This window comes from Lepisosteus platostomus, chromosome 6 (assembly GCF_059453375.1).
Source record: "Lepisosteus platostomus isolate fLepPlt1 chromosome 6, fLepPlt1.hap1, whole genome shotgun sequence".
NCBI classification, from domain to species: Eukaryota; Metazoa; Chordata; class Actinopteri; order Semionotiformes; family Lepisosteidae; genus Lepisosteus; species Lepisosteus platostomus.
Genome location: NC_142616.1, coordinates 4,858,185 through 4,884,564, shown reverse-complemented (window position 1 = coordinate 4,884,564; position 26,380 = coordinate 4,858,185). Strand labels below are relative to the sequence as shown.

The following is a 26,380-nucleotide window of genomic DNA, read 5'->3' as shown; positions in this document are numbered from 1 at the left end:
TACTGTAAGTGTAGCCGCGTTCTGCTGATCTGCTGTGTGTTTTGCTGTATGACGCCCTGTCAGACTCCAGGTCTTTTCCTCCCAGCTGAAGGCGCGGAGAACCACAGGGATTTCTTGCGTCCCCGCGGCTGAGCTTTTTCTCAGCCGGCTGCTGCAGTTTTAATACTTGATATAACGAGCGCTACGTGTACACCTCATTTTTTTTATCTGGGTACCAATCCATGAAGAAACGAGAAGAATGCATCACACGAGGTGTGGAAAAGACTGGCCGGGAATTTGAGGAAGAAAAAAAAGAGGAGAGAGGAGAGAAAGCGGCACACCCCGATACTCGCGGTTCTCGCACAGCGGCAGCCCTGAGGCCCCGCTGGGAGTGTACTCGTCACACGTCACAGCTCGCCTGCCATCCACCGGACAGAAAGCAGGCGCGCAAACGCTGAAACTGTGCGTGTGAGGGAATTTAATTTCTGCGCGAGTTTGACTCAAGACAGGTCAGTTCATCTCGTCTTAATTCCCTCGAACAAAAATTGCAGAGGAATTTCGTCTTTGTCGCCATCATTGTGGATTATTTACGTGAGCGCTTCGTCTTTGGTGACTAAACTGAAAAACAAGTCGTTGACGGACCTTTTCATCACCGTTTCTGTCAACTGCATTTACCCCGATTCCAACGCAGCTGACAGGGAGACGAGCGCTGAGCCGAATTCCTGGTTCTGTGAGGCCCTCTAGTGGTGACCAGCGGAATTTCGGCTTGCTGTGCCACAGCCAGCAATGGGAACTGTCAGTGGAACAGGAGGAACAGAAGACACGTGGGCCCCCCAGGACCAGTGCTGGGAGCCCCTGTTCCAGATCCCCTCACTGAGTCTGGAGCTGCTCTGTTCTTTGCTGGCAGCTCAGAGATGGGGGGACCCCTTGATCACATGTGAGGGGAAGGAGTTCCAGTCAGTTCAGCCCCATGAGGAAACAAACAGGAGACGCCCCCACAGCCCCCACAAGACCAGGGGGTTCTAGATCACATGGCTCCCTGTGTGTGCTTTGTCTTTTACAGCTGTGACACAGAAGGGGAACATTTTTTAAGAGATGATCTTCCCAGGCAGCTTGGAGGTGGGGTGGGGTTTGAGGTTTGGGGTCCCCCGTGTGCCCCACTGCTGTGTCCCCTGAACAAGAAACAAGAACAGAGGCTGGTGGAGAGAGAACAGATGTCTGATGCAACAATCAATGAAGTGTTTTATTAAGTGCTGTTCAGAGGACAGTGAAACAGAGAGCAGCCCAGAGCAGCACAGGAGGAGCCTTCATCATCGTGACAGAGACAGGATCCCCATGAGAGAGAACAGACCAGAGCTGAGTCCACTGGGACACAGCAGGCTGGGGGAGACAGGACATGTGGTACAAAGAGGTAACGTTTATCTTGAAGTGAATCATGGGTAATGCTTTAGTTATTCAGTTCTCTGCAAAAAAAGCATTAGATCTGTGTTGTGTGTAGAGCTGTGATAAAAGGATTGTCTCAGTGTGAGCGTTGCATTGCCAAATACACGATGCATTAAATAACAGGAGTAAGAGGCTAGGAGCTTAGTGCGATGAGAATGTACCCTTTTTGAAATTTTTTTTTGTTTGGTAAGTCCAAGTGAACAGTGTCCGCGCGCTCCGGAGAGATATTTCAAAAACGATCACGATGATGAGGGCATAGAGTGAAGGGTGGACTGAAAAATAAGTTTTTTTTTACATTTTTTATGCTTGAAAATTAAAAACGATACATTCATAAGTCTTTAGAGGAAAGTCATCAAAAATAAAAACATGTTTGGATAACTGACACAGCCTGTCTAAATTGTGCCGCAGAGTCCCAGAGGGGTTCAAAGCCAGAAAAAGGAGCAGCATACGTGCAGAATAACTTCACCGCTGCTCAGGAGCTTGTGGACGAGCAATTGATTGATTGACCTGGTGATAGTAATTTACGCTCATAATGTTATTTGTCTGCAATTGTGTCACACACTGGGAATTGTTTTCTAACTCTAGGAAAATCAGAAAGTGTTTAAAATTGGTTAGAATGGAATGAAAAAAAAAAAACAATGAGCCTGTCTAAATGTGCTGGTCTGCATGGCAGTATGTTTACAGCCTGTGTACATGTTTACACAGAAGACGAATTCATGACGTGATCAAAAATGATTGATTAAAAAAAAACCTATACAGAAATTGGAAAATGGATAAGAACAAAACAAAACATTCTCAGACAGCGGACACAGTCCCAATAGGATTCAAAACTGATTAAATAAGAACACGTTCAGAATAATTTCACTACTGGTAAGAAACCTGGATGGATTGGTTGGTTGACCGACTTGATCATGGTGTGAGCATAGTTTTGTCACACATTAGGATTTTTTTCCCCCAGTGCTAGGAAAATAAGAAAAACTTAAAAATCTGCCAGTATGAAATGAATATCTGAAAAACAAAGCCTTCTGGGGCAGCTTGTCTGAATCGTGCTGGTATCAAAATCAGTAATTTTTATAGCCTGTGTCCGTGTTCACACAAGAGACAATATCATGAAAGGTATGAAAAGAAGACAGAATATCAGCCCTGAAGTCCAGCCTGCAGCAGGGAGAGAGACACGTCCTTGTTCCAGGTGCTATAGGTCTCCAGTGAGTGAACAGGGCTCAGGGTGTGGAGGTCCAGGCGGTCAGCAGCAGGGACAGGACAGCCAGCAGCAGGACAGTGTGTCCCAGGGAGTGGGCACTGCTGGGGGTGGGGGTGGTGGTGACCACGGTGTTGGGGTTGATGAGGGGCAGAGTGGGGCCCACGTTGCTCTGCAGGAAACTCTGGTATCTGGACACCTTGGGGAACACCCCCTGCTGCAAAGCTCGGGCCACACGCCCATTTCGTTGGACAGTGTTGTCCACTGCAACAAAGCTGGCCTGAATCCAGAGAGAGTCCTGTTTACACACCAGGGGATCCCCTGAGTCTACCTGGACAGACAGAAACACAAAGATAGAAGGGTTAATACATTGTTGCCTGAATATTGTGTTTTAAAGAAGAAGCAGGAGATTTCAGTGTCTGGAGGTCTGGGTACCTGCTGTAGGTCCAGCGATCCGGTACAGAGGTTGTCAGCTGAAGAGACGTTCACACACGCGGTGATCGCTGTGGACACTTGCTGGAGAGTGTTCTCACCTGACAGTATCGGGACACATGGGAGATCTTAGCTTTCAAGAGAAAGTGGGAAAATGTAACCTCTCCCACTTCCTGACTCATCTACCTGGCACTGAGTGTGGAGAAATCTTGGTCTTGTCACCCCGCCTCCAGGATAGAGGTGTAAGAAAGGAACGTGTTTTGATATTTGATATTACCAGTACTCAAAGAACAGCAATTTTATCTTCACCCACTCAACACTCAACACTCAACAAGCAGCAATTTCAAAGAGATTCTGAACATTTTTCCCTAGAGTTCAGCCTGTGAGACAGTGTAGCATATAAAGGACTCAAGAAGCTGTAGTGTGATCTAGTCCTCCTCCTGTCCCCTTGATATGCAGCAGTATATTATTTAATGCAGTTCCTGACATTAAATTAGGAAGCTATTAGGAAGCTACTGTTTTTTTACCATTTACGTTAAAATCAACTGCTTAAATCCATGGAAACACCACTGTACATAAAGGAACAAATGAAATTGTGCAAACAAGTGGAGCACATGGATAGAGAATGCAATAGCGCTGTCCACACTGGGGACCTGGGGGATCCCACCCCCAATATTGGTGCCCCTGCATACAGATGTACAGGCTGGGCCAGTCTGTGTGCAGTACCTTGATCAAGGACACAACAGCATTGCCCACATGGTGAGGCCTGTGTCCCACTCTTTGATCCTGGAATATGATCCAAAATTCTGGTCTCACCTGTCCCAGCTGCGTTGCCCCAGCCAGTGACCCAACACTGAGCTCCAGTGGGGAATGAGACTCTCTCCCCAGCCAGGCAGATTGGCTGGATGTAGTCAGTGAAGGAGACCTTGGTGTCCAGTTTCAGGAGGGCGATGTTGGTGCCACCAAGCTGGCTGGTTTGGAAACTCTGGACTCCCAGGGATCTCTCAAAGGGGTTTGAGCCATTCTGCTTCAGTCTTCCCAGGATCACTGTCCACTCCTGGACAGACACTGGACTGGAGGGATATAGACGAGGGAATAACAGATATACTGGACAGCACAACGTATCAACACTGAAGAGAAACTTGCAGGGAAACAGAGGAGACAGTGACCTCATTGTCTCTCAGTCTAAAGCCCTCTTGCACTGTCTGTGTCTGGAGTCCTGTTAGAACATGTATTTCCACAGCACTGCTGTCACAGTGCCAAAATTAAATCCATCATTCTGAGTCTCAGTTGCATCCATTCCTGTGTTGGTGTGTGAATTACTGTTGTATTAACTCAGAGTGTTTGTGACATGAATCGTTATGTGGTGAGCCATCATTTTTGGCTTTCTAAAGGGTCTTAGTGTCTGACCTTATTCCTTTATTTCTGGCTGTGGTCATTCTCCTGTCTTGGTTTCATGATGTCATTGTGTCTAGTCCCGTGTGTCCCAGTGTCTGAACATGAGAACGATTCTACGACTACCTCGGTATTTATTTAACTGTTTTAATAGCTGTTTTATATGGTCACATCAGAATTGTTTCAACATCATTAGTGGAGTCTTGTTATTTTTCACCTGGGAGTGAGAGACAGGTGGGGTTGGTCTGTACGTGGATAAGAGGGACAGGTAAGGTTGGTCTGTACCTGGGTGAGAGGGACAGGTGGGGCTGGTCTTTACCTGGGTGAGAGGGACAGGTGGGGTTGCTCTGTACCTGGGTGAGAGGGACAGGTGGGGTTGCTCTGTACTTGGGTGAGAGGGACAGGTGGGGTTAGTCTGTACCTGGGTGAGAGGGACAGGTAGGGTTAGTCTGTACCTGGATAAGCACTGTGCAGTTGTCATCACCCAGTCACCGGTCACAAGGGTCCCTCCACACACATGTCTCCCATTTCTCTGCAGGCTGGCCATCCATGGCCAGGACCCCTCTGCAGCTGACTGACCCACGAGAAGGGATGTATTAAGTTTGGGCCTCCCACAGACTTGTACTGAAAAACGCAGTGAAACAGCAGAATCACCCTAGAGGACTGGACAGATTTCTCACATCCAGCCCTCCAATATCACCACATGACTTTTTATACTCTCATTAGATCCTATGCAGAGGTCATAGGAAGATCATATTCAAAATAATGACAAATAACATACAGTGAAAGAGTGGTGTGAATGAGGACCATACATGTTGCAGGAGTGTGCTTTGTTTGAAGTGGCATTTCCAGACATGCGATGTTTCAATGGAACACTGATGGGTAAGGAAGTGAAGGAGAAGTAATGCAGGTGATGGGACACAAGTCAGGAGGTGGAGGCAGTAAAACCATTGGAATCATGTCCAAACAGACTTAACTCTGTGTTTGCCAGTGGAAGACACTGCAATCACCTGCCAAAATTAGCCTGCGGTGAACTGCACTGATATGGAAGCAGAAATCACTTGCTGGTGTTTGCTAGACTTGAATCGATGGTTGAGAACAGATTCCAAGGGAAACCCCCAAAAGATAAAAACTGACACAGCCATTGAAAATGCGCTTCAAAACCTGTTGACATGGTAAATTAAGGTGTGCTATACTGCTTCAAGATTCAGAATTACTAATCAAACTGCCCAAAGAATCTTCACTGGGCAAAAAAATGTCAATAGGTGGCACTTGTGTTGCGTTGGATGTTAGTGAATTTGTTGCTTCATTTAATCTACACTTAATATGGGAGTCATGTAACTAAAGAAAAAATTCAGTAGCTGAAAATGAAAATAAACAAAGGATAACACCTTTTCCCAGTATCATTAACAATATTAAATTTTTGAATATACCTATATTTATAAAGCTTGGAGAGGGTCGACACCCCACCTGTTGGACACCAACACAGTGGGGGTTAAGCGGGCAGCAGGGGGAAGAAGAGTAGCACAAACAGAAGAGTGATAGGGGGTACAGTTGTTCCAGTGTTCCAGGGAGGCTTGACAATATTTAAGGGGAAATGGAATAAAAGAGCAGACAGCATGGCAAGTATAGAATGAAAGAAACATCGATCTCTACTGTCCTTCACCCTGATATCTGCCTAACGATACCATTGTGCATCAAGGTGCATAAAATAACCTTACTGACCCACACAGATTGTTGACTGACCTCTATGTGAAATAACAGTGATTTCAGAATTAATACTCCTATCTTTGTAAGATCCCCATAGTCAGGTACCGAATCTAAAAATAAAAATTCAGACAGGTGCTTTCAGGACAACTGAGAGATGAAGAAAACACAAATAAGGAGAAACATTTGAACAAAACCTTGAAACCACAGACTATCACCTTCAGCACTCTGAAGATAATAATTAAGATGTGGACTGTGTCATAAGCACTCAGCATAAATCAGACTGTTCTTTCTAAATGAGCTGTTGGGTAAGGAGGAAACTGTTTAGGGATGTGACAGTAAGGTTAAAGATTGCTTTAAGAGAACTACAGAGTTCAATGACTGAGATGTGAATAAATGTCCGTGTGTCAACAATATACAGTAAGGTCTGGACATTCATGAGGGTTCAGTGTCATGATCGGTGGCAAATAGCCTAATTCATATAAACCAAGTCCACAGCTATACAGTTGCATAACGTATACATTATATGATACAGCATGTATGGTTAAAACACATAATATAAGAAAGGGTTACCTATGATTAAAATACTAATGCATTGGTTAATTAAAATAGTATTGATCAGGAAAAATAAACAAAAGTAATCAAAACCTTATAGCAATTGGTTAATATAAACAACATCCAGCCTGCAGTTTCTATCACTGTGTCAGTGATTGTGATGATGTTAACAAAACCATCAGTGAGCCTGTAAAGCTGTCTCCAGCCTATCATTCCTCACACTGCCAACACAGATTCAGGAGTGTTTGTTACAATATAAAAACAAGACCACGCTGAGTTGTGGACGCTGGGCAATGGGTATTTGGGCAGACCAGAAGGAGAGGCTCAATTACGAGCTAGATACGTCTCATGGTCCTAGACTGTTGTGCCTCTAATTAGAAAGTTTCTGTAATTGCTGTGCTTTATGCCAAAGGTGCTTTCACATCAACTCTCAGACAACATAGTAAAGCTCTGAATATTTTGCAGTTCACCGTTTTATCATGAATACTAGACACAACTGTGTTATTCACAGATACGTGCGGATATTAACTCACTGGGGAGTGCATCAGAAGTGGTTACTGTAGATGTATGAATAGTAGAGGAAGTGACGGCCACTGGTGCTGTAGTAGTAGAGGCGGCAGTGGACACTGGTGCTGTAGTAGTAGAGGAGGCAGTGGTCACTGGTGCTGTAGTAGTAGAGGAGGCAGTGGTCACTGGTGCTGTAGTATCAGAGGGAGCAGTGGACACTGGTGCTGTAGTAGTAGAGGAGGCAGTGGACACTGGTGCTGTAGTAGTAGAGGAGGCAGTGGACACTGGTGCTGTAGTAGTAGAGGAGGCAGTGGTCACTGGTGCTGTAGTAGTAGAGGCGGCAGTGGTCACTGGTGCTGTAGTATCAGAGGGAGCAGTGGACACTGGTGCTGTAGTAGTAGAGGAGGCAGTGGACACTGGTGCTGTAGTAGTAGAGGAGGCAGTGGACACTGGTGCTGTAGTAGTAGAGGAGGCAGTGGACACCGGTGCTGTAGTAGTAGAGGAGGCAGTGGCCACTGGTGCTGTAGTAGTAGAGGAGGCAGTGGTCTCTGGTGCTGTAGTAGTAGAGGCGGCAGTGGACACCGGTGCTGTAGTAGTAGAGGGAACAGTGGACACTGGTGCTGTAGTAGTAGAGGAGGCAGTGGACACTGGTGCTGTAGTAGTAGAGGGAACAGTGGACACTGGTGCTGTAGTAGTAGAGGAGGCAGTGGACACTGGTGCTGTAGTAGTAGAGGAGGCAGTGGACACTGGTGCTGTAGTAGTAGAGGCGGCAGTGGACACCGGTGCTGTAGTAGTAGAGGAGGCAGTGGACACCGGTGCTGTAGTAGTAGAGGAGGCAGTGGTCTCTGGTGCTGTAGTAGTAGAGGAGGCAGTGGACACTGGTGTTGTAGTAGTAGAGGAGGCAGTGGACACTGGTGCTGTAGTAGTAGAGGAGGCAGTGGACACTGGTGCTGTAGTAGTAGAGGAGGCAGTGGACACTGGTGCTGTAGTAGTAGAGGAGGCAGTGGTCTCTGGTGCTGTAGTAGTAGAGGAGGCAGTGGTCTCTGGTGCTGTAGTAGTAGAGGAGGCAGTGGACACTGGTGTTGTAGTAGTAGAGGAGGCAGTGGACACCGGTGCTGTAGTAGTAGAGGAGGCAGTGGACACCGGTGCTGTAGTAGTAGAGGAGGCAGTGGTCTCTGGTGCTGTAGTAGTAGAGGAGGCAGTGGTCTCTGGTGCTGTAGTAGTAGAGGAGGCAGTGGACACTGGTGTTGTAGTAGTAGAGGAGGCAGTGGACACTGGTGCTGTAGTAGTAGAGGAGGCAGTGGACACCGGTGCTGCAGTAGTAGAGGAGGCAGTGGACACTGGTGAGACAGTTGGGTCGTTACATATGGAATTGTTATTAAATTCCACAAATTCCGCAGTGTTCGAACCAACTTGTGCTTTAATCCAGGAATTGTAATTGGATAGTCCGGCATAAGACACTAAGTATTCGGGACAGTAGTTTCTAAAATTTAGAACTCCAGCCTGAATCCAGTAAGATCCCTGTTTACACACCAGTGGACTCCCTGCGATTCCGGGGTAAGCATAATTTGCATTCTGTAAAGAGAAATAGAATAGGGTTAATACAGACACACTGACTGGACACTCCAGTACATTAACACTGCACTGAGAGAGAGAGGGGTTAATACAGACACACTGACTGGACACTCCAGTACATTAACACTGCACTGAGAGAGAGAGGGGTTAATACAGACACACTGACTGGACACTCCAGTACATTAACACTGCACTGAGAGAGAGAGGGGTTAATACAGACACACTGGACACTCCAGTACATTAACACTGCACTGAGAGAGAGAGGGGTTAATACAGACACACTGACTGGACACTCCAGTACATTAACACTGCACTGAGAGAGAGGGGTTAATAAAGACACACTGACTGGACACTCCAGTACATTAACACTGCACTGAGAGAGAGAGGGGTTAATACAGACACACTGACTGGACACTACAGTACATTAACACTGCACTGAGAGAGAGGGGTTAATACAGACACACTGACTGGACACTCCAGTACATTAACACTGCACTGAGAGAGAGAGGGGTTAATACAGACACACTGACTGGACACTCCAGTACATTAACACTGCACTGAGAGAGAGAGGGGTTAATACAGACACACTGACTGGACACTACAGTACATTAACACTGCACTGAGAGAGAGGGGTTCATACAGACACACTGGACACTCCAGTACATTAACACTGCACTGAGAGAGAGGGGTTAATACGGGCATAGTGATTAACTAGGGGTTTAAGATCGTGTTTTAATGTTGTCTGGTCATAATCGGGATATCAGTTCCCATTCACTTGTAAGCACAGAGGAAAATCAAGGCTTAGTGAGTTTTTTTCCCAACCTGTTACAGATTTTAGTGATGTATATAATAGTGGCAGAATTTCTGTAAGGGATGGACTCTACAAATTCACATACCTGTTACTGTATGTTTATGGTGCGATATTTCATATCATTTATTGGAAGAAAGATTGTTTTACTTTGAAAGTTTGGGTCTGGTTATCAAGCTGTACTGTGGAATATAGAAGATGTGTTGTGAAATGCACACTAATCCCACAATAGTTGTTCTTTATCATTTGCTGGTGTAGCATTTTGCTGTCGATACCTCATTATTATGTTTTATTTTTATTTTCATCACTTCCCCCTAAATAACAGCAATAACAATAAGATTTGTAGAGAAGAAAGATCTACTTCAGATACCGTGCATGATTTGTCCTTTGGAGTCTCTCCAGTGCAGATCATTGTTTCTGTTACCAATTTATAATTATAGATCGCATTGGTCTGATTCATACAGTCTGTGATCTCAATGATGGGCAGCTGGACCTGCTGTAGGGTCTGGTTCCCTGGCAGGGATGCTGTTGAAAGAAACAGATTCTCAGTGTCCTTCCCTCAGTCAGTGACAGACTCTCCCAGCAGCTCTACAGTGTGGAGATCCTGAGGTCTCACTCCTCTTGGTTCAGAGCCCCATCTCCGCCTCTCCTCAGGGTCTCAGACACTCAGCAGGATGACCATGGGCTCATGGGCTCACAGGTGTGTGACACATGGACAGGTGGAGACCTGCTGTAGAGCCCTGAAGGACCCAGTGGTACAGCTGTGGAGTGAGAGTGTGCTGCAGCAGCGAGCTGTGTGGGAGCAGATGGAAAGTGACCAGTGGACAGACGACAAGAGTGACTTGTGTCACCTCTGACCCCCTGTCTGCTGGCAGAGATCAGTGTCCACAGGAGGCAGAGTCAGAGACAGGGGCTGCTGAAGGGGATTGAACTGAGGTTCATCTCTGGGTTTGAGAGACAGGAGTCAATGAATCAAAGTGTTATAACTACATGTGCACAGATACAAAAATTAGATTAACCTACTTCCATCAGTCATGTTGCCCCAGCCCGTGAGCCAGCAGCTGGTGCATCTGTGGAAGGAGCTGTTGGCGTCGGCCAGACAGATGGGCTGGATGTAGTCAGTGAAGATCACAGGGCTGCTCAGCTTTACCAGGGCAATGTTATTGTATAGATTATCGACAGAGATGGGGTAAAGAATGATCGTCTGGACCCCTCTGGACACTTCATGAGGATTCGAACCCAGCTGTGTCTGTCTGCCCAGGTACACTGTCCAATAACTGGCAACACTAGTGCTCCTGGAGAGAGACAGAGATAGAGAGACAGAGAGAGAGAGAGAGAGACAGTGAAGTGACCTGGCAGTGAAGGCACTGAGGGAGAAGGCACTGAGGGCTTTCTACGCAATAAGAAGGAGGCTCTTCAACATCAACCCACCAACAAGAATCTGGCTCCAAATATTTCAAAGTGTAATCCAACCCATTGCCCTATACGGCAGTGAAGTGTGGGGTCCTCTCGCAGACCAGGATTACACTCAATGGGACAAACACCCCACAGAAACTCTGCACATGGAGAGCTGTAGAAACATCCTCTATGTGCAGAGAAAAACACCTAACAACGGGTGCAGGGCCGAATTAGGCCAGTACCCACTATTGATAAACATACAGAAAAGAATATTGAAGTATTGGCTACACCTAAAAAACAGCGACCAAAATTCCTACCACCACAAAGCCCTGCTGAGCCAAGAGCTGAGCCCAAAACAGAGCCCCCTGAGCCAGCTGGTCCTGAGGCTCACCGACCTGAGCCACACCGACACTAACCAGCCTCAGGACAGCACTGCTAGAGCACCACAACCCAGACTCAACCACATCACAGCACAACACACACAACACACAACCAGCCTCAGGACAGCACTGCTAGAGCACCACAACTCAGACTCAACCACATCACAGCACAGATCAAACAGCAGTATCTCACACACTGGGACACACACACACAAACACAACACAAACCGGAATGCTACAGAACCCTAAACAGACAATACACACTAGCCAAAATATCTAATCAAGATAACAACAAACAGAAACAGACCCTGATGAAGTACAGGCTCAGTGACCACAGCCTGGCCATAGGAACTGGACACAGACAGACCTGGCTGCCCAGAGAGGACAGGCTGTGCTCCCACTGCCAGCGGGGAGAAATAGAGACAGAGGTGCACTTCCTTCTGCACTGTGACAGATACTCTGGGATTAGAGAAACATTCTTCCCTAAACTCAGAAATCTAGTCCCAGAGTTCCATCACCTGCCAGAATCACAATGGGTCCCAATCCTACTGGGAGAGGGAGGAGGGAACTCAGCTGAACTGGCAGCCCAGTATGTGATCTCCTGTCACAGCCTGAGGAACAGTGAGTCTGTCTCCCAATAATGCTCCAGCCGCCTACAGTATATGTCAATATTTTATAATATGTCTTTGTTTTAAATGTCTGTAATATGTCTGTAGATTTTATTTTACTTTTATTTTTGTTTTGTTCCATGTTAATTTTATTATTTTTATCTGCTTTGGCAACACTGATTGTACCCATCGGTCATGCTAATAAAGCACCTTGAATTGAATTGAATTGATCCTTGGTGTCAAAGGACAAGAGACCTGCACAGTGCAGACTCTCTGGTGTTTCATTATTCTTCAGTGTAGTACGGCTGTAGTCAGCGTTTCCCCTCAGTGTCTGGGCCAAAGCCAGCAGTGCTGTTTCTTCAGCTTTCAGCTGTGCTTTGCTTGTTGTTTGCAGGGATACAACATCTGTAATAGTCTGACCTCAGAGTTGAGAGTTTTACACTGACTCTTCTTCTGTGTAACAGCATGTGAAGACAAGATCTCAGCCCCTATTCATGAAACTCAACAACAGAACCCAAGAGGAATGGAAAGCAGTTCCATTTGTTACATTGTCAATATCTATTGGTTAATACAGAGGAGATGTCTTCTGCTCCCCTACCAGCGAAAGCAAGCTGCAGAGGTCAGCACCCAGTCGCTGTTGATCAGTGAGCCTCCACACCAGTATTGACCATTCACGTGCAGGCTGGCCTGCCAGGGCCAGGACCCCTCCTGGGCAGAGTCTCCCTGCAGGACACTGTGACTCAGGGGCGCCTGGCCGCAGGCTGGAGAGATACACCCAAGAGAGAGAGAGAGACAGGTAGTGAGAGCGAGCTGTCAATCTCCCATATACAAAATCTCTAAAACAGAGGTCTTTCATTTCACAGTAGCATCTGTAAAAAGAAAATTCAGCTGCACACTCAACACGATCAAAAAATAGAAAATGTATTTAAAACAGATGTATGTGTTATAGCCTACAGGTCTTCAGCAATCACAGTGATGCACACAATTCTGAAATTGAGCAATGAGTCCCCTGGCATTGAGCCAAACTGTCCCCCTCTCAGATTATTGATCAGTATTTCCTCACAGGGAGACCTCGTTCCCCATAGAGAGGGGGCTCCCTCTTCCCCAGTGCATGCTCCCCTAGAGACTACCTTCCTTATTTAGCTCAGCCAGTTAATGCTCAGTGGTGCATGCTCCTATGTTGGTGTGACAAACGCCACTGTTACCCCACTCTTCCTCTGGGTGCATTACCTGAACAACATCCACTGGGCGCACCCTGCCTAAACTCACATGTGGGTGTGTAACAGGGTTAATAACGTCTAGTTTAACAGATTTAAGGAGGAACTGAAACATTATTTTTATATTTCAGGGTTGGAAAGTATCAGCATTGATAAGTGAATTTTGAACCACAATGAAATTAAACTGTACACAGTAACCTCTAAAACCTCAAATTTAGATCCCAAAATAAAAGAAATTTCCAGGTCTGCGCAGCGCCATGCTCTGAGATTCAGAACGAGGCAACAAAACAGCCTGCGACGTGTTGCGACTCTATGAGACGGTAAACAAGCAGGCTTGTGAATACATCTCTTAATCCAATAGAAATATTGCTCTTGACTTCCAGACAATTTGACTTGTTAACTCTGCATGGAACATTTCTGCAGTGAAATGTCTGCTGCACTTATTGTGTCCATCACAGTCATTACAGTACAGGGACTAGTGAGCAGGAAGGGCTGCTTCACATTGCAATTCACACAAACTCTTGCTTGTGGCGAGACCACAGGTTTGCAACAACATGACAACTTACAGTACTTTCACCAGGTTCACGATTCTGTGCTTCATCTGAAAGTTGTGAGATTTCCCTATGGCCACAATGGGATTTATTCTGTCACTGTAAGACTTAATGACCAGTCTGTAATGAAGTGAACATGATGTCAGAACTCCTAGGAGAGAAGTAAAAAAGCCAGGTGTACTTATCCAAGAAGTCAAATCCGAAGCCCGAGTCTAAGAAGGCGAACTGGTCACAAAGCCGGGAGATCAGGAAGAACAAGGTAAGACGCGCTGGGCTGACACACGAAGGGGAAAGCTCTGCTCATAGATTCGATGCCAAGCAAACTGGGGCAGGTAAGCAGTCCTTAAATAGTGTGGGATAGGATAGTCAGCTCAGGTGGTGCTGTTATTGGTCATTAGGAGCCGGTTGGCGGTGATTAACGGACGCTGGGTCTCCTTGGGACAGGTGGAACCGTGACACAGTCTGAGAAATTGGGACTGCAGGTGCCCTTTCAAACTTGTGTTTGAATTTGAATCCTCCTCTAACTTTTGATACAGTGGTGATCATGATTGCATTCTACCGTTTATCACCTCATATTGCACGTCATGCATGTGTGTTTTAGCAGTGATATGGTTTGGTGCACAGTATGAATGAAACAAGTTCGGTCTTCACATTTTCACAACGAAAAAAATATGCAGCTGCTATGTTGATTTAAGGTGAAGTTTCATTACATTTGTTTCTGTGCAGACCCATGCAGAAAAAAAAAACGCAAGACGTTTGCCGGCTAAGATTTTGTTAGATTGCAATTCTCGATGTTGAATCTTGATTAATTTTCCATTCCAAATATCAGAATCCCCCGACAGCAGGGACTGTCTCTCAAAGGGAAAAGAATAACCAGTTTCTGGGTCGGTAGAGAGAAATGATAAAGACACCTCTAGCAACGTTTTGAGTAGGGAACAAGGTAATGATGAGATTCGTGATAATGTTAATGATTTTATAATCAATCTAATATGCATTTTTACTTATTTTTAGTAGCATTAAAGAATACTGTATGAAGTGCCCCCCCCAGTTTCCCTCTGCATGGGCGGTGGTGTAAGAAGAGAGGCAGGAGACTGGAACTGCAGCTTACCAGTTTATTGCCCCATTTGAGTACAGAGGCATGCTCACTCACTCAGGTAAGAGAGGGTAAGTAGCAAAGCGAAGAGAGTGTAACAGAGCCAGCTGCTGAGCTTGGGGTTCGGAGATTGCAGGAAAAGTGGAAAGGAGACCCCTATTGATAGAGGAAGGGAAAGGGGAAAATGCAGCTGCAATTTTGAAGGCTTCAGGGTGACGTGCTCAGGCACCTGGGGCATCTTGCTTCCAGGACACCACAATACTATCCAGCCAAACATTTTTAAATATAAACTAGAGCAAGGGAACATCAGGGGTTCAACTAGAAGCCTGCTTTCACATCCTAATAAGATATGATATCTCATGTTTTGGATCACACCGTCATTATATGTATATTAGGGGATTTTATTTTAAGTAACAGGGTTGACGATGATTTTGGGAAATCTAAAATAAATGCTGAAAAAATGTGTTAAACTGAAAATATTTTCTCCACAATTCTTTCATTTTTTATGTACTAAAATATGCAATATTTCACAAAAATCTAACACTTTTTATGAATACAAGAATGCACATTAGATTACATTAGAGACTTCCAAAAATGCAACGTCCAAAATTGCCCATTTGAGATGTGTGACGTGTGTCATTTTCTAAATTGATAATTTTACAACGAAAGATAAATTTTAGTAGCTGAGCATAAAAAGAAGAAGAGCATAACATGTCTGAAGGTCATAAACGAGATTAATTTAGATTAATTACGCCAGAGAAATAATCACATGGGGAGGAGTGAAACTGAGGCAGACATATCCAGAGAAAGTGTACTACGCGATAATTTGAGCTACAGTATATTAATATAATTATATTGTTATTAATTTTTTAGATACCCGATACCATATTATATTCCCTATTAATCAAATTCTAAAAAGTATGCTTTTGTTTACTGCGATAACAAGCATACACACAGAAAAGGTTAAAACATTATAACTTTTTACGAAGTATATAAACTTAATATAGACAGAAAGAACACCTAAAAACTTTTCCAAAACAACCACAGTATGTAACTGAATGCAAGACTTTGATGCTTAAAATGTTTAGGGAGAAATGGAATACTGGTGTGTATTTTTTATTTTAACTACCAATACCAGCCATATACAGTTTCCGTAATATGTTTTTGTTCCTAAATTAATATCGTTTATGAGCATGTGAAAAGCATGGTGAATCGGAGATTCTCAACACTTACTTTGTATGATTGGAAACGAATACGTGATCAGATCAACGATATGCTGTGGTGTTACTTTTTGTCAATGAAAAAATAAAGTATTTTCGTGTTGCAACAGTTAAACTAATGCAGACGGTTACAATATGGTAATACTTTGAGCTTATAGCCCAAGGTCATTCATTATTAATACTATCAGTAATATCTTCCATAAAGACTTTGATGCATAAAATATTTCTGCATTATTAAAATATGAAGGTGGAAGGTTGTATACTTTTGTCCAACTGAGCAATCTTGCTTTTATAAAATATACCGACTTTTTAATTTTTAATGATTAACATGCTGTAATTCACAGTTTAAAATGATTAAAAGTTCAAAGAGTATACAACTTAAATTCTTAATTTGAAAAAGATCCCTCCACAGTTTTTTCTGGTGACAGCTCAAATGCTGTACATGAGAGGTTAAGCTTTATTAGCTCGTCCTGGTGGTTTTACAAGGCTCATGCACTGAAATAAAAACTAAGTGCTGTGCCTGATGAGGCACACACTTCCTGTTCCCTTTAAAAAGAAAGAAAATTATTTTATAAATCCAACAGTATTGTAAATATTTATCTTTAGTCCTTGTACCCTCATATCAGAGCTATTACTCAAACTACTGTTTACTGTATAATAAATTAATCAAATACTGTTTACAGTATTACTGTAAATGTCCTTATCATATCTAAAGTGTTTAAAGTAACTTTATGTAATAATACAAAATATATCAAAATATAAAATACGAAATATAGTACAAAAAATAAAATTATACTGTACATGAATTTATACTGTTTAATTTAAAAGTATCTTGCTGTGTGTTGCTTTCATCTTTGTGCATGAGATAAACTGCACGTGAAAATTATGAAAATTACAGATTTGTGTAAATAAGAGTTCTGCTTACAAATGTTGCTCATCACTCACTCTCTCTCATGCACACAAAATCTCCCTCTCTCACACGCTCAGTCTCTCGTTCATTGTTAACTTGGAAAGTCTGAGCTTTTCTGAAACTTTTCAATGACCTTTTCAGCACAATTATATCTCGTATTCTTCAGCAGTCTTTTGAACTTTTGCCTGTAGGAAGCTGTTTTCACTGTCCACAGTGCAAGACAGGTAGAAGAAAACTTCTACCGTGTTCTAGAAGCCATCAGACTCAAAAAATAGTGTAAAGATGTTGCGTCAATATTATCTCCATTGGATAGATTTTTATTAAATATCAAATGAACGTATTAATACCTTATTCTATAATGTAGGACTTGATCCTTACACAGGAACTCTGTTACTTGCCAAATCATTTTAAGGACCTTTTGTGGCCATGTTTTTTTAACCAGTTTTATTTGAAATGTACCGTACAATGTGTTTCACTGTTTGCTGTTTAACTTCTGTCCTTCAAAGCTAAATAAAATATTTTGAATTAAATTGACTTAAAGGGTCATTATAGAAATGACACATAGAAAAACATAAAAGTATGTGAATGTAATCTTCTGTTTCCTCATCCTGGTTTCTATTACTTTGACTCTCTTTCTGATTGTTATAGAGAAATACTGTTTATCACACTTGAGTCTCTGGAAAAATATACATCCTCCTGGTCCCTGCTTAACATCATTAAAAGGGGTTCCCTGTGCTTGTACACTGTGGAAGCCTTTAACAGAAACCTGGCAAGGAGCTGGAAAATTGAGTCACAAGCTTTAGGACTTTAGTATTTCATCTTGGTTATCTTTTTTGAATTTTAAGAAAATCCTTTAATATTTTTTATAAAAACGTTTGTTACTGGACATAGACTCATTAACTAATCTCCTGTTTTGCTCTATTTTCAAGGCACTTTAGTTACTCAGCTCTCCTGTGGATACACTGTGCTGATAAATGAGGACAGTAGAGTTCGTCAGAGCACTAAGAGACACAGGTCAGCCACTGGCCAGACAGACACCACCTACCTCTCACTGTCAGGACCAGAGCCGCCAACACGCAGAGACTGATGCCCACCGCCATGACTGCTAGTGTGTCAGAGTCCTGTCTCCAGCTTCTCCTTTCTCTCCTCTCTCCCTCTGTCTGTCTCCTGCTCTGATATACACACCTGGAGAGACACGCCTCCTGTCCCTCCCTCTCTCCCTCCCTCCTCTTTTCTCTCTTTCTTCCCCTCTCTCTCTGTACCTCTTTCTTCCTCTCTGTCCTCCTCTCTCTCAGTTCAGTAATACTGCAGCTCAGTGAATTTATAATAAAGAAGCAATCAGTAATAAACACACACAACAGGACTGGAGACAGTGAAAGTGTGGTGATTTCCTTTAAATCTCCCTGAAATACATATGCTTTACAGTACTGTGCTTTTATCACTATTCCATTGGGCTTTACTTGTCTGCACTGGTCATTACTGGATGCCCTCTGATTTTACCACAGTCTCACTGGGCTTTAATGCATTGTGTTGTACTTTTACCAAAATCTCACTGTGTTTTACTCTACTGTGTTTTTACCATGATCTCACTGTGATTTACTGTGCTGTACTGTGATTTCACACTGATCTCATTGGTCTTTCCCGCTTTGTACTGTGTTTTACCACGGTCTCCCTGGACTTTAATGCAATGCACTCTACTTTTACCACAATCTCGCTGGGATTTACTGCATTCATTGCATTTCTACGCTTTTTTTTTTTGAATCATGTGAAATAATTTTTTTTGTATGCAAATTTGATAATTACCAACGACTCAGACAGAAAGTCAAGGTGCTCTTATTCACTATGACATCTCAAACAAAGAATTTGTTTTTCATCATTTTTGTAACCCTCCACCCAGATGCCTTCGGGCCCACATTATTCATTTATCACACTTCACGAGACTTCTCCTTACTGGGCTGGTAGACCTAGTCTTCACATGACAAAGCTTTCAAATACATAGTAGGACTTTACGTTTCAGTATTATTCACAGCCAATATGTTCAGGCATGAATGAAATGTTTGAATACCTTGGAATGGTCAAGTCTGCACTGAATTACCTAACCTCAATTTTAAACCCACCTGATTTAAAAATAATTTCCTTATTTCAAATCTGCAAGTAGCAGTTCCAGCTGTTTTGAATAATTTGCTGGGGTGCAGGAAAGCCAGCCAGACCTCATGTTGCTGGACTAGTTGGTCGTGGACCCCTGTTTGAGCTCAGTGTAATCTGGCCTTCAGAGTTTCTGTTAATCCTAGACGCTGACGTGGCTCCAGTGACTCTTATTTTGTTTCCAGGTTCTGTGTCCTCAAACAATACTTTCTGAACACAGATAATTCTGTTTAATTTTAGCAATGAGTGAAAAATAATATTCTCACTTTATTTATTTTATTATGGAAACAGAACACAAGATAAAAAAATGAAGTAAAAACACACAAATCTTGATCTAAGCAGGGGAATCAAACCCCATTTTTCCTAAGTTCTTGCAGACGGTGTCCACAGACGGATCTCCTGTATTATTCTGGCACTCAGTTCACTGAGGGGAACCAAACCCTTCCTTGTGCATCATGGTTCCATCCTTCACATGTTTCCAAAGACAGGAGATCCACGGGCAACACTGTATTCCTGAACACGCACAAACTGTACAACATTTCTTTGTTTCAAGTTTCACGCCAGCCTCCAGTCCTTGATCATTCGCAGTGCTTGTGCTCAGTTCTGGAGCTCCTCAGTTCCCCAACATTGTCCTGTGGCTGTAGGGGCACACCAGTCTTGTGGATCCAGTCTTTTCCGATAGGGATGCAGATTGACCTGCAACGAGCCTGTCTTGCAGAAGTTAAATATACCGTTTTACCAGACACATTCATATTATAGAAGTCTTTTTTGCACTCTATTTTCAAGGCACTCAGCACTCAGCACTCCTGTGGATACACTGTGCTGATAAATGAGGACAGTAGAGCTTGTCAGAGCACTAAGAGACACAGGTCAGCCACTGGCCAGACAGACACCACCTACCTCTCACTGTCAGGACCAGAGCCGCCAACACGCAGAGACTGATGCCCACCGCCATGACTGCTAGTGTGTCAGAGTCCTGTCTCCAGCTTTTCCTTTCTCTCCTCTCTCCCTCCGTCTGTCTCCTGCTCTGATATACACACCTGGAGAGACAAGCCTCCTGTCCCTCCCTCTCTCCCTCCCTCCTCTGTTCTCTCTCTCTTCCCCTCTCTCTCTGTACCTCTTTCTTCCTCCCTGTCCTCCTCTCTCTCAGTTCAGTAATACTGCAGCTCAATGAATTTATTACAAAGAAACAATCAGTAATAAACACACAACAGGATAGGAGACAGAATGAGAGAGAGAAGAGATCATAGACAATCCCTCAGTAATAAACACACAACAGGATAGGAGACAGTGAGAGAGAATAGAGATCATAGACAATCCCTCAGTAATACACACAACACGACAGGAAACACAGTGTGAGAGAGATTATTCACTTCCATTTGCTCTCATTTTAGTATAAGCCCCTTATACATTACTGCACAGTGTTTTTATCACTGCGCTTAATTGAACTGTGCTTTACTGCACTGTATTGTGTGTTACCATGTTCCCACTGGACGTCACTCCATGCACTCTGCTTTTACCATAATTTCACTGGGCTTTACTACAATGTACTGTGCTTTTATTGCAGTCCAACCAGGCTTAACTGTGCTGTGCGTTTACCCTGATCTCTTCTGAGCTTTACTGCTTTAAGCATAATCTCTGTGGTCTCTGCTGCACTGCACTGTGTTTTTAACACAGTCTGACTGTGGTAGCACTTTTCAGCACTCTGCTGCAGTTTGATCTTGAATACACTTTTTTGGATTTTGTGGAATAGAATTAAATCAATTCTTTGGGTTTGTATATGAACATGGTCTCCTGCTAGTCTGGGAGGTAGGCGTAGATGCAGTTTGTCCTCACAGGAATGTGGTCTAACGAATCCTTTGACAGAAAGTCACGGAACTCTTATTCGCTTTGATGTCTCAAACGAAGAATTTGTTTTTCATCATTTTTGGAACCCTCCATCCCAGTGCCTTCGGGCCCACATTATTCATTTATCACACATCACGAGACTTCTCCTTACTGGGCTGGTAGCTTTCACAAGGAGGTATATGACACAGCCTTCAGACACACAGTAGGACTTCACAGTTTCAGGCTTATTTGTGGCCAATGTGTTAAGGTGCTGGTTGAAATGTTTGAATACCTTGAAATAGTCAAGTCTGTGCCGAATTACCAAAACTTAAACTCCCCTGATTTGAACGATATTTCAGATATTTTGAATCATTTCCCTGTGTCCTTGTCTAACTGGCTGTCTAATTGAAAGCCGGTTTCTAATTGAAGGCCAATCAGAGCCCATGTTCCCGGACTAGTCGGACGTGGGGCCCTGTTTGAGCTCAGTGTGATCTGGCCTTTCTGAGTTTCTGTTAATCCTAGAAGGGGCCCAGTTAGCGTTATTTTATTTCCAGGTTCTGTGCCCTCAAAAAATACCTTCGGTACACTGGCAATATTGTTTAATTTCCTGATCATAAAGATGAAAAATATATATATTTTTTTAACTATGGCAACAACAAAGAAAGTTTCCATAATAAGTCTATATTTAAGAAAGTAGAAAAATACACAAAATCTTCTTTCAGCTAAGTTGGGGAAACACACCCCATTTTTACCATAAATTCTTGGATGCGGTTTTGGCGCACATGGAACAAGATGGTGCCATCTTGTGTGCGACTCTCTCGCTGACGTTGCTTGTTTTTGTGTCGTGTCTCATTTTCCGCGCAAAAGCTCCGCGTGGGACCATCACCCACCACCGGCAGGGTTTAGAGCTTCAGCTCTGACTGAATCTGACGCAGTGGATCCGGAAGCACACGGCTGGAGCAGTGAGCAAACGGGGACACGAGCGCAGGGGGGGGGTAGGAGTCGTGGCGCATCGGCGCCCGCCGGCCCCCAGCATCCTGCTGGCAGAAGTGCAGCCGCTGGACAGTAAGGCCAACGGACTTCACTGTCCCATCAACGCTCAGGCGTCCTCTGTTTCACTGAAGCCCAACGTTCCCGGTGCCGCTGTACAACCCGCTGTGCAGAATGGACCGCACACAGCGGCGGATTGAGGTGATCAGACCCCACCCAACCCCACCCCATTACCAGAGAAACACGAGCGAAAAAAGACTGGAATAATTCAGTGACGCGTTCGGACTACGAGCTGCTACCGCCGATTCAAACAGAACGTAATGTGGCAGGAAATACACACACACACGTACACACACACACACACACACACATGTACACAGGGAGCACACACGCACACACGTACACAGGGAGCCCACACACACACACACACGTACACAGGGAGCCCACACAAACACACACGCACACACACACACACACACACACACACACACACACACACGTACACAGGGAGCACACACGCACACACGTACACAGGGAGCCCACACAAACACACACGTATGTACACACGCACGCACACACACACACGTACACAGGGAGCCCACACACACACACTTACACAGGGAGCCCCCCCCCCCCCACACACACACACGCACGCACACACTACAATAGCCTATAATGCAAGTACAGCAATGCAACCAATACATCAGAGTCACAGCCAATCTGCGAGCTGACAACAGAAATCATGCGCACGCTTGCGTTGAAACCGACGCTACACAACAACATCAACAACATCAGCACAGCAGAGACCAATGAGGACCCTGTTTGAGCTTACTCGTGTAAGACCCCTGCAGTTGATAGATGCAAATCAGTCAGTAAACTGCATCGAAGATTATATATTTTTCTATATGGGCTTTCAAGAAGGGATCAAACTCGCTGATAACTTCGAGGACACCCATGAAGTTCCCGTTGTTGGAGCGCCCAAACGTTTCGATGTGTAGTGTCAAACAAATGACAAAGTTCAGGTGTCTGTGAAGCAGAAGACCCTTTATTCATATGCATATGGAAGTCTGGTTTGCGACCACCAGACTTAAAAAATAAGTAGCTGAAGATGGTCCTTTATACCTTAAAACATAAAGAGTTACTATGACATATTCTAAACAAATGATAAAACAGCAACACCTGCCAATTAATTATATCTAAGTTGCAGACTAGTTAGCAGTTAGTTCTTTTCATGTTCTGGGCATATAGCCAGCTTACCAAATACATGCCCTTATCTTACTGACCAATGACAGGCAGCATCTTTATATATATTTGAGCACAAAACCTATGTCAAGCCACTAAACTGTGTAGTTTGCAAAAAAACATTCAAAAAACATGAAAATAATATTATTATCCTACTTCCTGGGCATCTTTCTTATCTCTCCATTCTTCAGCTGCATCCCCTAAAAGGCGGCCCTCGCTCTGCTAAAAACTTCATTGCTGCAGCCACCCATTTCAAAACGTTAGCCCAATACTCATACTCAGTGTCAAACCCTTTTTAGTTCTGAATCTATCAGACCATTATCAGCGCAGCGCATGACGTATGCGACCACAGCCTTTCCACGGCCCTCCGACACTTCGTGTTCAGCCAAGCGTGTCCAGCCAAGCGTCACTACAGCCTGCGGTCAGTCCGGACCGATCATCGCCGTCCCCAAATAATTGACACGCAGAACAAGCACTGCACCGCTCGAAGGGGGACACAGCAGCCATTCTCTTGACACACACTCGCCATTTCCGAGTTCTCTTTTGAAGAGGGTTTTAGAGAAATAATAATAATAATAAACTTTATTTTATATAGCGCCTTTAAAGGTGGCTTCTCCAAGCGCTTACCTCTTTTGGTGATGATGTTGTCTTTCCGATGCTGCGACATCCGCGTCTTGGTTCTGACACGATTTCGAGCCCAGTATGCCCGCTCACCTGCTCGTCTGTTTCACCCCGGCGTGCGGGGTCCGAGCTCGAGGAAGCGGGAGCCGCTATTGCGGCCTCTGTTAGCTCCGCGGCGGCAGGTGCAACAGCCGTGGTGGCGGCTCGTTGGGCTTTGTGGCGGATGGTGGTGGCGTTTCAGATGGCCCTGCCTCTGACGCATGTTCCTCGTCCTCGTGATCGGCGGCGAGGTAGACCGCGCCCAGGCTAGAGCTGGCTGCAGCTAACTTTTCAAGCGTTGTGGTAGCACTGGCTGCAATGTTAGCTGTAAACCCAGGATCAGGGTCCGGCTCGGCCAACCCGAAATAACCAGTCAATCTGGGGATCCTTTTAAGTCGATCCTGCTCACGCTGCTCTTTAAACCTCCCTGTTTTTCATTTCTGTGCCCCGCCCGCATAATTTTCTATTGCACATTTCGAGGCCGGCTACCGCGGACTTGCACCCGAGATCACCCCATGAATCCGCCAAAACAAATTTGAACTGCCAACCAATTGCATCCAACCAATCAGTGGTTCACAAGTTATTCAACGTTTTTATGGACCAACGGGGGCCCGCAGGTCCATTTGAAAAAAAAATAGCCCAGCCAATCAGTCCCACAGGTCCGTTTAAAAAAAATACTCCGGCCAATCAAGGGCCCCTGACCAATCTGGGGCCCTCAGGCTACAGCCTATGCTGGCGTTTTCATGAATCCGCCCTTGACTGCACAGCTGATTCTACTGACAAGAAGAAGGGAGGTGGAGTGTGTTTCATGATTAATAACCTTTGGTGCACTGGCGTAGAAATTCTCTACAGGTTTTGCTCATGTAATCTAGAATACCTCACCATTAAATGTCGCCCCTTTTATCTACTGAGGGATTTTTATGCCGTTACGATGACCGCTGTGTACATTCACCTGCACGCTAGCGGAATTGTACACCGTCATCGGCAGATATGAAAACATGCATCCGGAAGCTGTTTCTATCATGGCGGGGAGCTTTAACTACTGAAGCCTCAAAAATGGTATTACCAAAGCACTTTCAACAGGTCTCTGTTCCCACCAGAGGCAATAACACACTGGATCACTGCTACACCACCATTAAAGGAGCATTCCGCTCCATGTCATGTCTGCATTTCGGGAAGTCTGGCCTCACCTCCGTGCTCCTTCCTCCTGTTTACAAGCAGAAGCTGAAGAGCGCCACCTGCTGTTAGGACGCTGCTGAGCAAGAACTCGCAGACTGTTTGGAAATGACCGATCGGTGTATATGGAAAGATTCTTCCAGTGATCGAAATGAGTATACAGAGGAGATCACAGCCCTACTATGTGGATAGATGTGGACCTCCCAGGAAGATATGTCCCAATCAGAGGCCCCAGATGAACACAGACATTCTGTGTTCAAACTTAAAGCACAGCCTTCCAATAAGGTGAAAGGGAGCCGAGTGAAAAAAAGAACAGAGTATAAAAAACAAGGTCTGACCTAGAGAAAGATATTATCTGGAAAACAGGAATATAAAGACAAATTAGAAAAACTGCTTTGGGCAACTCAAAGCACATGTTAAAAAGGATTTCAGGCTGCTATGAACTATAAAGGCAGCACCAATGGTATTTGGCTACTAGATGAGCTAAACATCTTCTACTCCTGCTATGAGGCTCAGAACACCGAGCTGCTGTCAGGGCTCCCAGTGAACCAGGAGACTTTGTGTTACAGCTGTCTAAACATGAGGGGCGTAAAACCTTAAAGAGAGTGAAAACCCATTAACCAGCTGGCCCATGTGGTGTCTCCCCTCGTGTCCTTAAAACCTGTGGAGACCAGCTATCTCCCGTGTATGCAGACACTTTTAACCTCGCTCTGTCCCTGTCAGCTGTACCAGAGTCATTCAAGGAAATCTCAATTGTGCCACTGTCCGATGAGACAAAGATAACTTGTTTGAGCAACTACCACCAAGTGACACTCGCTTCAGTGCTGATGTTGCCTGGAAAGACTAGTGTTGTCTTATATACTGTAAACGGCACTGTCCCAGACTCCCTTGACCCACTTCAGTTCGCTTTCCGCTCAGATAGGTCTGTTGATGATGCCATATCTTTAGCACTCCATACTATCCTAGAAGATAGGCCACCCGTGTTAGGATGATGTTAATAGATTACAGCTTGGCCTTTAACACAATTGCTCCCACCAAGATGGTCCTAAAGCTCAGGAATCTGGGGTTAAAAGAAACATCAGTGTGAATCAGTGGTAGGGGTAGCATTTCATAATCTGACAGCTTGTGGGAAGACATTGTCTCTGAATCTGGAGGTTCATGTCTTGGTGACCAGAGATCAGGGGGAGAAAATGAGGAACCAGGATGACTGGTATCCTTAGCGATACTTCTAGCCTTCCTGAGACAGTGGGTTGTAAAAACGTCCACAATAGCGGGGAGCTGTGCTCCAGTGATGGACTGGGCTGACCCGATCACCCCCTGTAATGCCATCCGGTCAGACAACGAGCTGCTGCCAGACCACACTG

General features: G+C 44.5%; 1 protein-coding gene across 1 annotated transcript; it reads right to left on the bottom strand.

Moving 5' to 3' along the window:
• Positions 1–1,196: 1,196 nt before the first annotated feature.
• Positions 1,197–18,133, bottom strand: LOC148659689 (uncharacterized). The gene is made up of 9 exons (XM_088637410.1): positions 18,022–18,133; positions 12,584–12,746; positions 10,623–10,894; positions 9,970–10,124; positions 7,243–8,791; positions 4,903–5,071; positions 3,869–4,125; positions 3,056–3,153; positions 1,197–2,951 (listed from the first exon to the last, which is right to left on the bottom strand). The coding sequence occupies exons 1-9, from the start codon at positions 18,074–18,076 to the stop codon at positions 2,643–2,645; spliced, it is 3,027 nt and encodes a 1,008-aa protein (XP_088493536.1). The 5' UTR covers positions 18,077–18,133; the 3' UTR covers positions 1,197–2,642.
• Positions 18,134–26,380: the final 8,247 nt, after the last annotated feature.

What these genes read in the sequence shown, in the direction of transcription:
- LOC148659689 (XM_088637410.1), bottom strand. Translation starts at nt 18,076, where the DNA reads ATGGCGGTGGGCATCAGTCTCTGCGTGTTGGCGGCTCTGGTCCTGACA. An exon ending in ACTGCACAGTGCTTATCCAG is followed by an intron (nt 4,126 to 4,902) that starts GTACAGACTAAC and finishes ATATCCCTCCAG; the next exon opens with TCCAGTGTCTGTCCAGGAGT. An exon ending in GGGCAACGCAGCTGGGACAG is followed by an intron (nt 3,154 to 3,868) that starts GTGAGACCAGAA and finishes CGATACTGTCAG; the next exon opens with GTGAGAACACTCTCCAGCAA.